Source organism: Telopea speciosissima, chromosome 11 (assembly GCF_018873765.1).
Source record: "Telopea speciosissima isolate NSW1024214 ecotype Mountain lineage chromosome 11, Tspe_v1, whole genome shotgun sequence".
In the NCBI taxonomy this organism is placed as follows: domain Eukaryota; kingdom Viridiplantae; phylum Streptophyta; class Magnoliopsida; order Proteales; family Proteaceae; genus Telopea; species Telopea speciosissima.
In genome coordinates this window covers 37,106,320-37,122,217 of record NC_057926.1, presented here as the reverse complement: position 1 = coordinate 37,122,217, position 15,898 = coordinate 37,106,320, and the positions used below count along the sequence as shown (strand labels likewise).

Here is a 15,898-nt window from a genome sequence, read left to right as displayed (position 1 = left end):
AATAAAGCAAATTAGAAAGTCCCTTACAAGTCAAAATTGGGGCTTGTAAAGGAACAAAACAAAATAACAACTTAGCATCCTAGTCTTTACCTCAAAATCGAAAGTACTAACAAAGGCTACAAAATAAAATTGCAACTAAATAAAATCTAGCTATAAAACAAGAATGGAAACTAAATAAACTAGAAACTAACAAAAAAAAAGTAAGAGGATTGTCCCCAAAAATAGCAACTAAAGACCAAATAAGATTTTTTAGAAGAATCCATCAAGGAAACCACCACTCCAGCAGTCCATATGGGGGCCCACACCACTGTTCACGTGAACAGAACCACATGAACAGTATCATTGTTTACATGAACAGTAACACGCAAACAGCACCACTGTTCACATGAATAGTGATTTTTCCTGAATTCTATTTTGGTCCTTTTCTTCTTCATGCTTTGATCTACATCAATTCTCCCCCCACTTAAAAGAAACTCGACATCGAGTTCTGTAGAATTTAAGGATGAGCTTGGTGTGGTGCACGTCCAGTTTCAGCCCAAAACAGTACTCCGGCAGCTAACGGATGTTTGGAATGTAATCTTCGAGGAGGGGAGCATTCTCTTCGAAAAACTTAGGTGGCATGATGAACTCTATGTGCTCAAATTCTGAATCAATATTAACTATGAATGCCATATCCATACGAGTCCTCAACTTTGGGAACTTGAGATACCTACCCCATCTCTTCAAGGACAACATTATGTCTGTTGATGATTTCGTGTGGACTGTTCCCCACCGCTATCTCATCTAACATCGCTTCAGTTGAGTCTACTTTGATGTCCTCAACATAGACCTTTTCGGGAGGATCTTCTACTTGTTGCTCTTCCATCTTCAAAACTTGAACGGCTGCCACAGTAGCATCCCTTGGGTGTTGAGGGCAGAGCTTGGCTAGGGGGACTAAACGTGGCTTCAAACTTTTGCTCAACTGCAGTCATGCGGTTTAATAAATGTTTCAAGTTCTCTTCAATTGTAAATGTCTTTTGGAAGTAATCTTGTTGAAGGGAGAGCTTTCTTTGGATATGTTCAGCTAGGTATTTGTTCTCCAACTCGTGCTTCATCCCTTCCCAAGTCCTAGGCTCACGTCTTCTAACTTTGAGTCTCTCTTCATGGAATTTCCTCCATTCTCTAACACGACCAATCAATCACAAGTAAACAAATTGAAGCTTCCGCTACTCTTGTCAAGTTCTACCAGTCAAAATATTCCTCCAGAGAATCTAACCAATCAAGGAATAGGCGTGGGTTTGTCTTTCCTGCAAAGTAACTGTTGTACTATGGGTTCAAGGGTATTTTTGTCCTAGGGGTATTTCAGCCCTAGTACCTATTCTAGAATGTTCTCCATATCATTATAAATAAAGTGGGACTGTGAACATAAAGTCACAAGCCATTATTCCTATTCTCAACATGGTATCAGAGCTAGGATCCACATGGGGATCCTAACCCCTAATCACTCTCTCAGCAATATAAATATCAGTAACTCTCACCAGTAAAATAAGCAATAAAACAGAAACATAGAGAAGAAAGGGGTAGCTGGTTTGAGTCTCTCACTCGCACGTCAAGGTCTCTCACCTCACATACGACTCTCTCCTAAATTGCTTCTCACACAGTCATTGGTTAAAACCAGAATTCAAGCTTCATTAAATCGTGGGAAGGACTCTCAATGGTCCATTACATAAACAGTGATAGTTGCTATTACAAGAAAAGAAATAAAGCAAAATAGAAAGTCCCTTACAAGTCAAAATTGGGACTTGTACAGCAAGAAAACAAAATAACAACTTAGCATCCCAGTCTTTACCTCAAAATAGAAAGTACTATCAAAGGCGACAATAAAATTTCAACTAAATAAAATCTAGCTATTAAACAAGAATGGAAACTAAATAAACTAGAGACTAACAAAATAGAAAGTAAGAGGACTGTCCTCAAAAATAGAAACTAGAGACCAAATAAGATCTTTTAGAAGAATCCATCAAGGAAACCACCACTCCAACAGTACATATGGGGGCCCACACCACTGTTCATGTGAACAGTGATTTTTCCTGAATTCCACAATATGGTGGAGGGGAGCCTAAGCACTTAGGTGACAAGGCACCCAAGTATTATTTTTTTATTTCCCCTCTTTTCTAACATTATGTACTATGATACAATATCTGCCTTATATCATCAAAAATCAACATTAAGCCACATCAAATCATCAAAAATCCGGCACCTTCCCAATTAACTTTAAGAAAGTGAGCTGATCACTAGAAAATGAAGGATTAAGGAAGGCACAGGACAGGGTCTGAAGGATGACCTCCCCTCCCTCGTTCTCCCTTCTCTGCCGGACCTTCCGGCAGGCCACCTGATTCCTTCCATCACCTTCTCCTTGTTGTATTGCTTCCCCCCCTCCTGCTCCTGCTTCCCTTCTTCACCCCTCTGCTTCCCAGCCTCTCCCTTGGAGTTCCATCCTCGCTGCTGGATCCTCCCCTCGCTCTGATGGACTGCCCCTTCACTTTGTTCCACCTTCTTCTGTTGGCTCTTCAAAGGTGGTCTTCTGCCCGACTGACCTTCTCTCTACTGAAGCTAAGCTTTGGGAGGATTGCTTAGTAGGTAATTTCTGGGCCCTCGGCCTCCTTTCCATATTGTCAAGCAGTCCCTCTCTAAGCAATGGCGCCCCCAAGGATCTCTGGATACCTTCCTGCTCGACAATGGGTTTTTCATCTTCAAGTTCTCCTCCTTCCTTGACAAGACACGTGCCCTTGAAGGTGGTCCCTGGCTGGTGGGGAAGAGGCCAATTTTCTTGCATCAATGGAACCGCCAAATTCAGCTCAAGCGCTTGGATCTCTCCTCCATTCCACTGTGGACTTCTCTGCCAGGACAGCCCCTCCAATTCTAGTGCTCCGATGGCCTCAGTTTAATTGGCTCTGCCTTGGGTAGGCCTCTGTTTTCTGATGTGCGCACTCGCAGGAAGGACCATCTTGCCTATGCGAGAATTTGCATTGAAGTCTCTGCGGAGAAGCCTCTCCCTGCGTTCATCACTGTCAACGAAGGGGAAGACTACTCCTTCGAGCAGGAGGTGCACTACGACTGGTTGCCTCCGCAATGCCTAGTGTGCAAACCCTTAGGTCATGATTCCCAGCACTACTCTCTGCTCGACAAGCCCTCTGTTGCTGGTGACCCTGCTCCCTGCTGCAACATTAATCCTTCGACTGATGATGGACCTGTCTTATCTGCTGATGTTGCTTTGGATATGCCTGGCCTTGTGCTTAACGGTGAAGGCGAGACGCAAGATCTTCACACGAAGGTTGCTCGTTCCATCTCTCGTGGACGATCAAGATCCAGATTCCGGTACCGGAATCAGCGCTGGAAGAAGAAGAACCTACCGGTAAGATCCTGCTGCCGAGGCTTCCATTCTTGGCTCTGGCACTGGAGCATCTCCTGCTCTTGCTTCAAAGTCGTCAACTGCTACTCTGGGAAGCCCTACTGTCCCTTTGGACTTCGGCTTTTTTGTCTTACCTTTGCCTGCTAATGGCGAAGCCCTCCCTCAGCTTTCTGTTGCTTTATCGATCCCTGTGACACCAACCCCTGCTGACCTGTCTTTGGTGGACCCCCTTTCAGCTGACCCCCATCCTACGTGCGTCCCCTTGGACTCTACCCTGCTTGCTCCTCGACCTGGACCAGGTCCTCTTGGGAAACCATCATTCTCCTCTTTACCCACTCCTGCCTCTGGGTCGGGTTGCCCCTCTTTAACCACTCCTAACTCTGGGTTGGGTCTTTCCTCTTTGCTGGGACCTGGCCCAAACCCATTGAACCCACCATCTTCTCCACTCGGCACCCTTATTTCCCAAGCTCTGCAAGTTCCTCGAGAGATCCTTCCTCCACCTTATACACCTATCAATCTCTCTGGTAGCTCTTACCACCGGCGCCATCATAGTGAAACCAGGTCTCGTGCTGTGCTGACCAAGCTCCTGGAGCCTTCGTTGCCTCTCCACCCTCTGCCCCAATGATCCACGGCACCATCTGGAACACTCGCGGGCTTAACTCTCCCGCGAAGCAGGCTGCTGTTCGTTCACGCATTAGAGCCTCTCGCTCTAGCTTTTGCTGTCTCCTGGAAACGCATATCCAAGAGTCTAACTCTTCCAAAATTCTATCCTCCATTACCCCTGGTTGGTCTCTTCTTTCCAACTATTCCCACCACATCAATGGTCATATCTGGCTCTTATGGGACCCCTCCAGAATTTCCATCTCCCTCTCTTGTTCCTCCTCTCAATTCCTGCACACCAAATTCTCAGACTCCCTGGGGCATTTCTCCTTTTTCTACTCGGTGATTTATGCTGATAATTGTCCTTCTCAAAGGACTTCCCTGTGGGCTGATCTCAGATTCATTGCTAATCAAATCGGGTCTCATCCTTGGGGGCTGGGAGGAGACTTCAATATCATCAGATACAGTCATGAAAAACAGGGGGGTAACCATATTGACTTGGAAGCTATGAATGCTTTTAATGAGTGCATTGAGGATATAGCTGCAAATGACCTCAGATGAACTGGCTTCCCCCTTACCTGGAGCAACAAAAGGGCTGGCAACAGCCGCATTGCCTGCAAGTTAGACAGAGTTCTTGTCAATGAAGAGTGGTTAGCCTCTTTCCCTTCCTCTCAGGCATCATTTGATAACCCGGACATCTAAGATCACTCCCCCATCTCCTTAGCAATCCAACCCTTCACTTCTTTTGGCCCAAAACCCTTCAAATTCTTTAACATGTGGTCCTCTCATCCAATTTTTCTTCCGGTTGTGCAAGAAGCTTGGGAAAGGCCTGTTTTTGCATTCTCCACCCCTCTCATTGCTTTCTCCAAGAGGCTCAAAAATGTCAAGGCTGCTCTCAAAGACTGAAACCTAAACATCTTTGGCAACATTACTCTTCAAGTAAAGGAGTGTAAAGACAGGCTTGGTTCAATTCAAGTTCGGCTGCAGTCTGATTTGCTCAATGATTCCCTTGCTATTGAAGAAAAAGAGGTCTCCATTCAGCTCTCCTCCTTGCTTGCTAGCGAAGAAAGCTTTCTCAAGCAAAAATCGAGAATCAAGTGGTTGGACTTGGGAGATTCTAATTCAGCTTATTTTCATCGGTCTGTGAAAGCTAGGGTTAATGCTAACTCCATTGTTCAGCTCTCTCGCCCGGATGGCGCTATTGCTAATACAGTTAAGGATATCAAAGACTTGGCCGTCCAGCACTTCAAAGGAATTTTCTCTGGGCCTCAAAAGGATCAAGAACCAATCACGAACCACTTGCTCAACAAGTTCATTGCTCCAAAATATTTGGATTCCTTAAGTGCTATCCCCAAAGAAGATGAAATTGTGGAAGCTATCCACTCTGTCAAAGTCAATGGAGCTCCAGGTCTGGATGGCTTTAGTATGGGATTCTTTTTAGCTGCTTGCGACATCATCAAAGATGACCTTATAGCTACAATTGAGAGCTTCTTTCTCAATCCTAATGAAATCAATGGGATCAATCACACTTTCCTCTGTCTCATCCCGAGAAAGGAAGGTGCCATTGCTATGAATGATTTCAGGCCCATTGACCTCTGCAATCTGCTCTACAAGTTCATTGCCAAAATTCTTGCTCGAAGGCTCAAGAGTGTTGTTGATCTCTTGGTTAGTGATAACCAAACGGCTTTCATCCCCGGCAGGAACATCTCTGATAACATCCTTCTGTGTAATGATATTGTCAAAGGCTTTGATTGGAAGAACCATTCTCCGTCGCTTCTCCTGAAGATCGACATCCACAAAGCTTTTGATTCTCTAAGGTGGGACTTCATTGCTCAAGTGATGACTCAGATGGGATTTCCTTTGGCCTTTGTTCACTAGATTAGCTCTTGCATCTCTTCCCCAAAGTTCTCAGTCTTGGTCAATGGCAGCCCAGCAGGGTACTTTGGAGCTACTGTGGAGATTCGGCAAGGCTGCCCCCTTTCCCCTTACTTGTTCACTATTGCCTTGGAAATCCTCTCCAGAGAGATCCAGCTTTGTACTGATCAGCAGCTCATCACTCCTATGCCCAAGTTTAAAGCCCTCAAGCTCACTCACTTGGCATTCGCTGATGACTTGATGATATTCTCCAAGGCCTAGATTGCCTCCTTAGAGTCTATTTCGCTTTGTCTCCAGCACTTCAAAGAGCTCTCGGGTCTCCGTATCAACCCCTCCAAGTCCCTCATCTTCTTTGCTAGAGTTACAGAGATTGACAAAGCTGCCTTTCTAGCCTTATCAGGGTTCCTTGAAGGCTAGCTTCCAGTCACATACTTGGGGATCCCCCTGATTCCGGCAAGGCTTTCTGCCTACCACTGCACTCCCATGTTGGATCTGATCCGGAAGAGACTTCAGCTCTGGAAAAGCAAGCTTCTATCCTATGCATGCAGGTTGGTCCTTATTAAATCAGTTTTGGAAGCTTCTTATATCTACTGGTAGGGTATATATGGCCTTCCTCAAGCTAATATCAAGTCCCTTGAAGCTCTTATCGCTTCCTTTCTTTGGAAGGACTCTGATTCCTAGAGGTTCCTTCATCCCTTAAGTTGGGCTGCTGTGTGTCTTCCCAAGAAGGAAGGAGGGTTAGGCATTAGAAGAATCAAAGATGTGAACACAGCTGGTATCATCAAGCTTATCTGGAAGATTGCTTCGAAGAAAAAAAGCATTTGGGTGGATTGGATTTATTCGGGTCCCCTGCGCCATGACTCCATTTGGACTGCCACTTCCTTATCTGATGCCTCTTGGGTCTAAAGGAAGATTCTTGCTAGCCGTCACTTGGTCCTTCGGGTCATCCGCTCCAACATTGGTGATGGTCGATCTACCTACCTCTAGCTTGACAACTAGCACCCTATGGGAATTCTCCTTCACCGGATTACCCCAAGATCCATTTACTCCTCGGGTCTTCATAGACTTTCTTTGGTTGCTGATATTCTTGATCATAATGGTTGGGCTCCTCCCCTCTCTGGCCCTACCCTTCAATCCCATCTGGAATGAGCCCCACTCTATCACAAGAAGGTCTGCAACAAGAGGTGACTGTGTTTCATGGTCATCAAACAGCTCTTGCTCCTTTTCCTCCAAGGTAGCTTGGAATTTTGTTCAATTGAAAGGCCCTTTAGTTCTTTGGAGTAAGCTTCTTTGGTTCAAGCATCACATTCCTAGACACTGCTTCACAGCCTGGCGAACCTTCAACAACTGTCTTCCAACTCAAGCATTTCTTTTCAGCCGCTAGATCTTAGTTTCCCGTGCTTGCTGCCTATGCTGGAACAATGATGAAGACTTGAACCATCTTATCTTTGAGTGACTGCAGCTGCCATCTAGAAGGGTATTCTCCTCAAATGCTGGCCTGCCCGCAGAAGAATCCTCCCCTTCTCTAAAGAGTGGATTTGGTTTGATATGACCTATGCTGGCTCCTCTATTTGTGATTCGGTTGGGAAGATGGCGTTTTGTGCAACTCTCAACCATATTTGGATGGAGCGCAATTTGAGAAGATGGACCTCCAACTCTCAATCTTACCAGAAGATTTGGGATTCCATTTCCTTTGAAATTAAAGCAAAGTTGTCTTTACTTCTTTAGTCCCTCCCTCTTCTTATCTTGACACCCCTAGGAACAGGACCATTGTTCAATCCTGGGGTCTCTCTAATGTATCTTTGGTTGCTCCGACCTCCTCTAGCTAATGTTTAGGCTGGCTGGTTTTTCCTTTCCCCTTTGGGGCTCTTTGTAATTCTTCTTTCTCCTCTCTTTTGGTAATGAAATTTCTATTCACCCAAAAAAAAAAAGTCATCAAAAATCAACAAAGAACTAGAAGACAGCAGAACTGAAGAAGCAAGCTATTTGAAGTTTGAAACAATCAAAACATACATTTGGTTTATACTGTTCTTAGAAATATGATCTTATCTATAAGTAAATGCTTTTATATTTCAAGAATGTGTTTGTATATACGATAGAGCATGAGAAAAATCCTAAAGTCCAAAAATGTTTTAAGGGAATATTCAAGAATTTGTTTGTTAATACTGCATCATGTCTCTCTCTCTCTCTCTATACCAAGTACAGAAGTTATGCATGGACATACTACTCACTGCAACTATGGGTTATAATTTATAAACATTGATTTAGGTTGCTATGGGTCCACTAAAGAGATGAAAACCTCAAAAAAATGGTGCAGTAGCAATTTTCTAATTTTAATAGTTTAGAACCATTTTGGAAGAGATAAATAGAATCTGGGATGTAAAAGTATTTAAATCAAGGCAGTAGAAGCTTTTCAGCAATGGAATAAATTATAAAAGAAATCAGAACTGGAAGGGTTATGGGCAATTATTCAAAACCCTATCCTCACTTGCAACTTGCAAGTAAGTAAGAAGACTAAGTCTTCCTCAACCTCACGATTTCTCAGCAACGCAAGGGAACCAGATACAATTTTGGGAAGAAAACTCATCCGTACACACTGGAACTTGAGATGGAGGTAGCTAACTCAAGGACCGACCATCACTGGAAATAAATAGAGAGAAAATAATATTTAATAGCTGTAATTGGATCTGGCAAACCCTAGGGTATGGGTCACTTATGGAAGGACAACATGTGCACATAATATCAGGCCAAACTGATGATGGAGGGTGAGTCGACAACGCTCAGTTCAGATTCTGTTTTACTTTTACCATTAATAGTAGAAAACAAAAACTGTAGAAAGAATTAAGTAAGAAGGGAAGGAATAAAAGTGGGAGTAGAAGTGAATCGCACCTAAAACAAGAGAGGAGAACAGAGAGATAACAAGAACCCAAGTATCTAATTTTGTGAGGAACAGCACATAAGGGGGTTTAAAATCAAAAGCCAATAAAATTTTCTCCTAGGAAGAAGTACTCTAAGCAGTCTCATACCATTAGAATATAGCTCTAATAAATTGTAAACAAAATAACTCAACTTGAATTGTAAGACCCAAGTAAAATTGTAAGGTTCGTTAACCAAATCATAAGATCTAAAATCTAAATGATAACATTCATAGTTCAGAAAATGATCCAAAGATAAGATTGGATCATTAGATAATGTATCATATCATATATTGTCAGATTTGAAACACACCCACACACAGAGATAGAGATGAAACAACACACCAGATGATGATTGTGTATATATTTTGCTGTGCTTCCACTGTCATTGCCCAAAAGAAGACCAAGTATCTGCAACAATAAGTGAAGAATAATGATATAAAACATTGAGCACCCGTGCATCTTGCCACTTCAAATTTTATTGTTACTGAACAACTATCTGAATCTTGATGTAATGTAACCACCTGCATGGCATGTCGATGAAGCTGAATCGTATGCAAGGGAACAAGGCCCTGCTTATATCGAGAAAAAACCATCAAAGAACCAGTAGCAACCATCTGAAATAATAAATTAAGTGAATCATCCTCAATTAAACTCTGTGCAGCTGACGGATGGCTCGCCAATGCTTTCATAATATGCACAATACTTCCCTCAACCTGCAAACAAAAGTTCAAACCTTCTCAGTTGGCAAAATGTGTATGTTTATCTTACACTCTTTACCATCTCATGGAAGTCATCAATGACCTATTTCATACAACCGTATTGGTGAGTGGTGACTTCAAAGCGTTTATTCTAGAAAATGTGCAAGTAATTCTATATTATCTTTATGGTTTATGACTTTATGTAATTATAAATTACTTGTAAGGGCCCTAGTATTTAGTATAAGTATTGAAGTGATCTCAACTGACCTATCATACAAATTGTATTGGTGAACTCATCTCCCCTTCTTTATTCAGTCAATTTAGGAATGCCAAATCATGCCAATCGGTTGGGAGGTTCAAGAGTCTTTTTTTAATCCTATTTCTGTTTTCAGCATCATAGAGCAATGTAAAGGCCTAATAGCCTCCCCACAATTTAATTGAATTAATAAATTAGTGGAGGTTGGTTCCACTCCTTTCTCTCTCCTCTCTTCCACCAACAAATTGTGTTTTCCCCCTTTTACCACATCCTGCGTTCTCTCTTCACTGCTTATTTTCTTTCTCTTCCCACCACTAGCAAATCCATCTCTCCAATCTGCATCAACTTGGTATCAGAGGCAAACCTGGATCCTACTCTATTGCTTGCTATCCACCAGCAACTTCAACCAGTGCAGGAGAACTTGCGAAAGGTTGAAATGAATCTCGAAGAGACTCGTCACCATGCAAAGAATTTAACAACCAATTGCTGGTAACATCCGATCATATGAAATCTTCCTTTCAACAAACTGATTTCGGTCATCAGGAAATGGGTGGAAGAGAAAGAAGACGACCACCAATGATGGAGGACGACGTGGCACCACTGAGGCACTGATCATTGAAGATCAACTCGTGGAGAAGCATAAAATTGTACCAATTGATTTTGTGGTTCCAAGGTACATCTTCGACAATAAACTTTTAGTCGCTGATTTCGTACGGTCGTACCATTTGATCGTGGTTTGATCGATGATTTCGTAGGGTCCAGGATGGATGGATGATCATGCGTTGGAGATCCTCTTGTTATACAACAAAACTTGAGGCCGAGTTTTTGCAAACTAGGGGGAAGGATTGGTTTGGTTCATTTGGTTCAACCAATCCTTGCGTTTCAATAATTGGTTCAGATCTGGTTCTTCTATAAACCAGATATCATGGAGCTAGCTTGGAGACTTTTATGTGGTCTGCGGTTCCATAATTCCTGGTTTCAGGAATTTTATCTTCATACAATTTGTGGGGCCCATTTGACTTTGAGGGAGTTTTATTGCTTGTGGTTATAGAATCCTTGAATTTCAGGAATCCTCTCCACCCACAAGTGGTGAGTTAGTTTTTTTTTGGGATTTGCTTCTTTACTATATTATTGATAACAATTTCTAGGTGGATTGGAATAAGAATTACAAATTCTAGATTTATTTTAAGTCAGTTTTTTATTATTTCTTTAGTTTCCTTATTAGTTTCAGGAACTCCATCTCAGCCCATGCAAGAGGAGGTTTCTTTTTTTTAGTTGGGTTAGTTCCTTTATTGATTCAGGCAATTTAGAAATGCCACATCATCTCAATCGATTGGGAGGTTTAGGATTCCTTTTTCTTAATCCTCTAGTAAATTTCTGTTTTCAGCATTATAAATCAATGTAAAGGCCAAATAGCCTCCCCTACACTTTGATTGAATGAATTGGATTAGAAGTAATTAGAATATAGAAATTGAAGTGGAGGTTGATGTCTCTCCTTTCTCTCTCCTCTCTTCCCCCACCCCCCCCCCCCAAAAGAATTGGGTTTTCCCCCTTTTCCCTCATCCTGCGATCTCTCTCTTCTCTCCTTATTTTTCTTTCTCTTCCCACAACCAGCGGATCCATCCCTCCGATCTGCATCAAGGATTCTTTTGTAATTCACTCTAGTTATCAGTAGTTCCTATTATTTTTGTTGATTCCTCTGTAGAAACGACAAGGTTAAGGATGATCAACCTAGTTGAAGAACAGTAACAGTGGGCAAAACTTCCTGCCCATACCACTTCGACTTAAGCAAATGCGTAGATTCAAGGGAGCAACCCAAGCAAATGCTTGATCTCTTCAAAGGCACCTAGAACCCAGCAGTCACCCAGAATTTAGGGACTCAAGTTACACTTCCAGGTTTAATTTCAACTAAGTTTGCCTGAAATAGGAAAAATAAAATAGAGTATAACATCACATGCTGAATCTATTTTAAATTATACTTAGAACATGGAAACAGTCTTAGTTAATAAAAATTACACCAAAGAGCAATTATAAATTAGGAAAACAATTCAATTGTGTTTCAAAAGCTAACATGACTTTTTTTTCATCTGAGGCAAACAACATTATCACTGTTACAATATTAAAACCCTAGAACCAGTACAGGTTCGGAAAAAAAGGAAAACAAGGAGAGAGAAGGGAAGAAGAGAGCTCACGGTTAGAGTAATTAGATCTCTGACGATGACTTGCAACTTTATTTATAAGAAATCAAATATGACAAATTACAATGACACCCCACCATCTATATGTATATATATATTGATATTTACATATAAACCCAAAATATAACAACTGTTGAAATAGACTACTTACCCAATTGGGGTAATTTTTTTTTTTTTGGATGAATAAAAATTTAATTACGAAGAAAAAGAGGGAATATACAAGCCCGAGGGCAGCAAGCCGAAACTAGGGGCTAGTTAGGGCGCAAAATGGATGTAGTGAGGCCCCAGGAGACAACAATGAGCCTGTTCCTTGGGGAATCCTTCACATCACGGAGGGGGAGGGATCTAGCTTTAGATGAAACATCAAAAAAGATGGACTTCCAAATCATGTCGAAAGAGCGGGAGTTGGATGTCCATCTTCTAAGGTTGCGCTCCATCCAAATGTGAGAGATAGTGGCACAAAAGGCAATCTTGCCAACCGAGTCGCAGATCGACTTCCCTCCGAATGTCATGTCGATCCAAATCCATTCCCTACTGAGAGGAAGAGGAGTGCGACGACCGGGCCAATAATGGCGGAGAACACGAGTCCATATGGAGGCAGCAAAGGGGCAAGAAAAGAAAAGGTGATCGACATCTTCAGTCCCATTCCAACAGAGACAGCAGTTGGGAGGGACCTGAATATGTCGATAAATAAGGAAGGCAGCTAGCAAGGGCGCGCCAAGCGGTGAAGCTATGACGAGGTATGTGACCACGGAACCAAACAACTCTATACCAAGGACAAGGGGTCCCTCTGTGTCTAACCAAATCCCAAGCGGAGTGAGAGCTGAATCTGCCCGATTGGGAGGGGAGCCATAAGATGGTGTCACCTCTACCTCGATGCCCTGGGGGGATGGGGGGAAGGGATCTCCAAAGGTCAGCGAGAGGGGGAGGGGAGGTGGGAGGGGACCAAGAGCCTCTGGAGATGATAGCAGCAACATGGGCAAATCTGTCCAATCCGGAGGAGTAGATATCTCTGGGGCTCACAACAGAAGAGAGTACACCAGAAGGGTGCCACTTGTCCAGCCAAAGAAAGGTGGACGTACCATCATCTATTGAGCATGAAATGGCGTCCCTGGCTAAATGTCTCATCTGCAGAATTTTGCGCCAAACCCAGGAGGAGTCAGCCCTTGGACTAACGGTCCAGATGGAATCTCTACGGAGGGGCCCAGCATACAACCAAGAAGTCCAGATGGAGGTTTTGTTGGTGAGGATCTTTCAAATAAGTTCGATGGACCCAACAATGTTGACATCTTTTACTCTCCTTAGCCCCAGGCCTCCTTCAGATTTGGGAACACAGAGGGAGGCCCAGCTCAAAGGATGAAGGAATCTGGCAGAGTCCACACCTTTCCAAAGGAAGGCACACATAATAGATTCAGCCGCCTTGATGGTAGCCTTTGGGAGGCCAAAAACTCCACTCCAATAAATGTAGCAAGACTGGAGCACCGATCTGATAAGCTCGAGGCGACCTGTATAAGATAAAAGCTTGGCTTTCCAAAGCTGCAACCTCTTGCGAAGAAGATCCAAGATGGGGGAGCAATGGTGGGCTGAAAGCCTGGCAGGGATGAGGGGGAGGCCTAGGTAGCGGACAGGGAGGGTGCCAATGGTAAAGCCGGAGAAGGAGGAGAGGGAGGCTTTGGTGGTAATTAGTCCTAGTTATAGTATGTTTTGTCCTTCTTTTAATTTCTTTTTTTTCTGTTTATTCCCTCAGCCGATCTCTATTTTTGGTATTCCTAGTTGGATTAGGAATTCCTAATAGGATTAGGCTGAGGTGGCATTCCTATTCCTACTTTGATTAGTTGTAATTCAGTTTATTACAAATAAAGGGCCTGGATGATCTATTTTGATCATTCAAGCATTCATTCTCAAGGCTGTTTACATGGTATCAGAGCCTCCTCTGATCTAAAGAGCAGCCCCTTGATTTTTTTAGGTTTTCTCTCTCTCTAAACTCTCTCGGCCTCTGGTTTTCTGCATCTCCACCACTCTCGGACTCTCTATCTCACTCAGGGCAGCAACTTTGAGGTGATCCAATGAAGGTTTAGCTGCTGCCCTTAATGACACCTCACTGAAGACTATACAACCTTGGGTGTGATCAGATCTGCTGCAGGTTTCCTCCAACAAATCGAGCTGCTTCTTCTCAAGCTGGATTTCTGTGTTTCTTTGGAGATTGATCCCTGTCTCTGTTGATCTACACCTCCTTTACTTTCAGATTGCAGCTTTGAATCCCACTACATCAGATTCAAACCTGCAATTGATTTGCATTCAGCTTTTCCTAAATTTTTTCAAATTTAGGGTTTCTTTTTCCATCATAAGAAGGTTCTGAATTTTTGAAGACATATTCCCTACCACCTGCAGAGATTCCGATCCTAGTTTGAGCTATTTTTGACGGCTATATTTGTGGGAATCCTAAAACCCATATCTTCTACACTTACATGATGTCTGACATCACTTCAGCTGAATCTGATGGATCTTCTCGACCAGAGTATCTTCCTTTTGCTTCTCCCACCAAACTAGATGGGACAAATTATTTAATGTGGTCCAGATCCACTTACCTTACGATTGCTGGCTGTGGCTACACAAGACACCTTACAGGCACTACTCCTATCCCTACTGAAGAGGGAGCTGCCCAGACTAAATGGTTTTCTACTTACGCCATGGTCATGTCATATCTTATTCATTCTATGCATCCTTCAATTGCACCGGGCTACCTTCTCCTAGACACTGCTGCCCAGATATGGAAGGCTGCCAGAGACACCTATTCACAGGTAGGGAATGATGCTCAGGTTTATGAATTAAGGAAGAAAATCCATGACACCAAGCAGAATGATTTATCCATCCCTCAATACTATGCTGAGCTCCGCAAGTGTTGGCAAGAACTTGATCATTACTCTGATTATCAGCCCACTAATGCCACTGACATTGCTGCCTACAGAAAGCATGTCGATAAAATTAGGGTGTATGATTTTTTGGCTGGCCTTAATGTGGAATACGACCCAATTAGGGTTCAGATTCTGGGCAAAGATCCTTTCCCTACATTAGAACAGTCCTATGCCTTGGTTAATAGTGAAGATCGCCGAAGAGCTGCTATGCTTAACACTACTCTTCCTGATCGATCAGCCTTGCACATTGGGGCTGGTTCTACTCCTTCGGTTGCTGATACTTCTAAATCTGAAAAAACAACAGTTAAATGTGAGCATTGTGGCAAGTTGTGGCACACTAAGGCCACCTGTTGGAAGATACATGGCAAACCAGCCGACTTTGAGGCTAAACATGCTGCTCGACAATCGAAAAACAAAGCTAATCATACTGAGGCTATCACTCCTGCTCCTCCTACTGACACTGGACTATCCAAGGATGAACTTCAGGCTTTCTGTCATATGTTACAGGCTTCCGCTGCTTCTACTACATCAACACCTGCCAGTTCTTCTACTCCTCCAGCTTCACATTTAGCCCACTCAGGTATTTCTTTTGCTGGTCACTGTGCATCGGTAGTCTCCTCTGCCTGGATCATAGACTCCGGTGCCACTGATCATATGACTGGATCCTCCAGCATCTTTACTCGTTACTCTCCTACATCTGGTAAAGATAAAGTGTGGGTGGCTGATGGCTCCCTCTCCTCCATCTCTGGGAAGGGTTCTATCAGTTGTACTCCTACCTTACAGTTATCCTCTGTTTTACATATTCTTAAATTTACCACTAATCTTCTTTCCATCAGTAGTCTTACCCGTGATTTAAATTGTATAGTAACTTTTTTTCCTTCCCACTGTGTGTTTCAGGATCTGGCAACGGGGGTGACGATTGGATGTGGTAAGATGCATGGTGGATTGTACCTGCTTCATAATGGGAGCCCTACTTCACCACCACCTTTGGCTTCTCCCATACATCAAAGCACGTTAGTTTCTTCTGAACTTTAACAATGGCATAAT

At 43.0% G+C, this 15,898-nt stretch overlaps 1 protein-coding gene across 1 annotated transcript in view; it reads right to left on the bottom strand.

Annotated features, from left to right (window-relative positions):
- LOC122646706 (protein SPIRRIG-like) overlaps positions 1-15,898 on the bottom strand; it is a 92,125-nt gene that overhangs the window by 36,649 nt on the left and 39,578 nt on the right. The window contains exons 7-8 of the mRNA XM_043840307.1: positions 9,306-9,497; positions 9,127-9,192 (exon numbers count right to left, since the gene is read on the bottom strand). Coding sequence (XP_043696242.1) covers positions 9,127-9,192; positions 9,306-9,497 — 258 coding nt within the window. The remainder of the gene's footprint in view (positions 1-9,126; positions 9,193-9,305; positions 9,498-15,898) is intronic.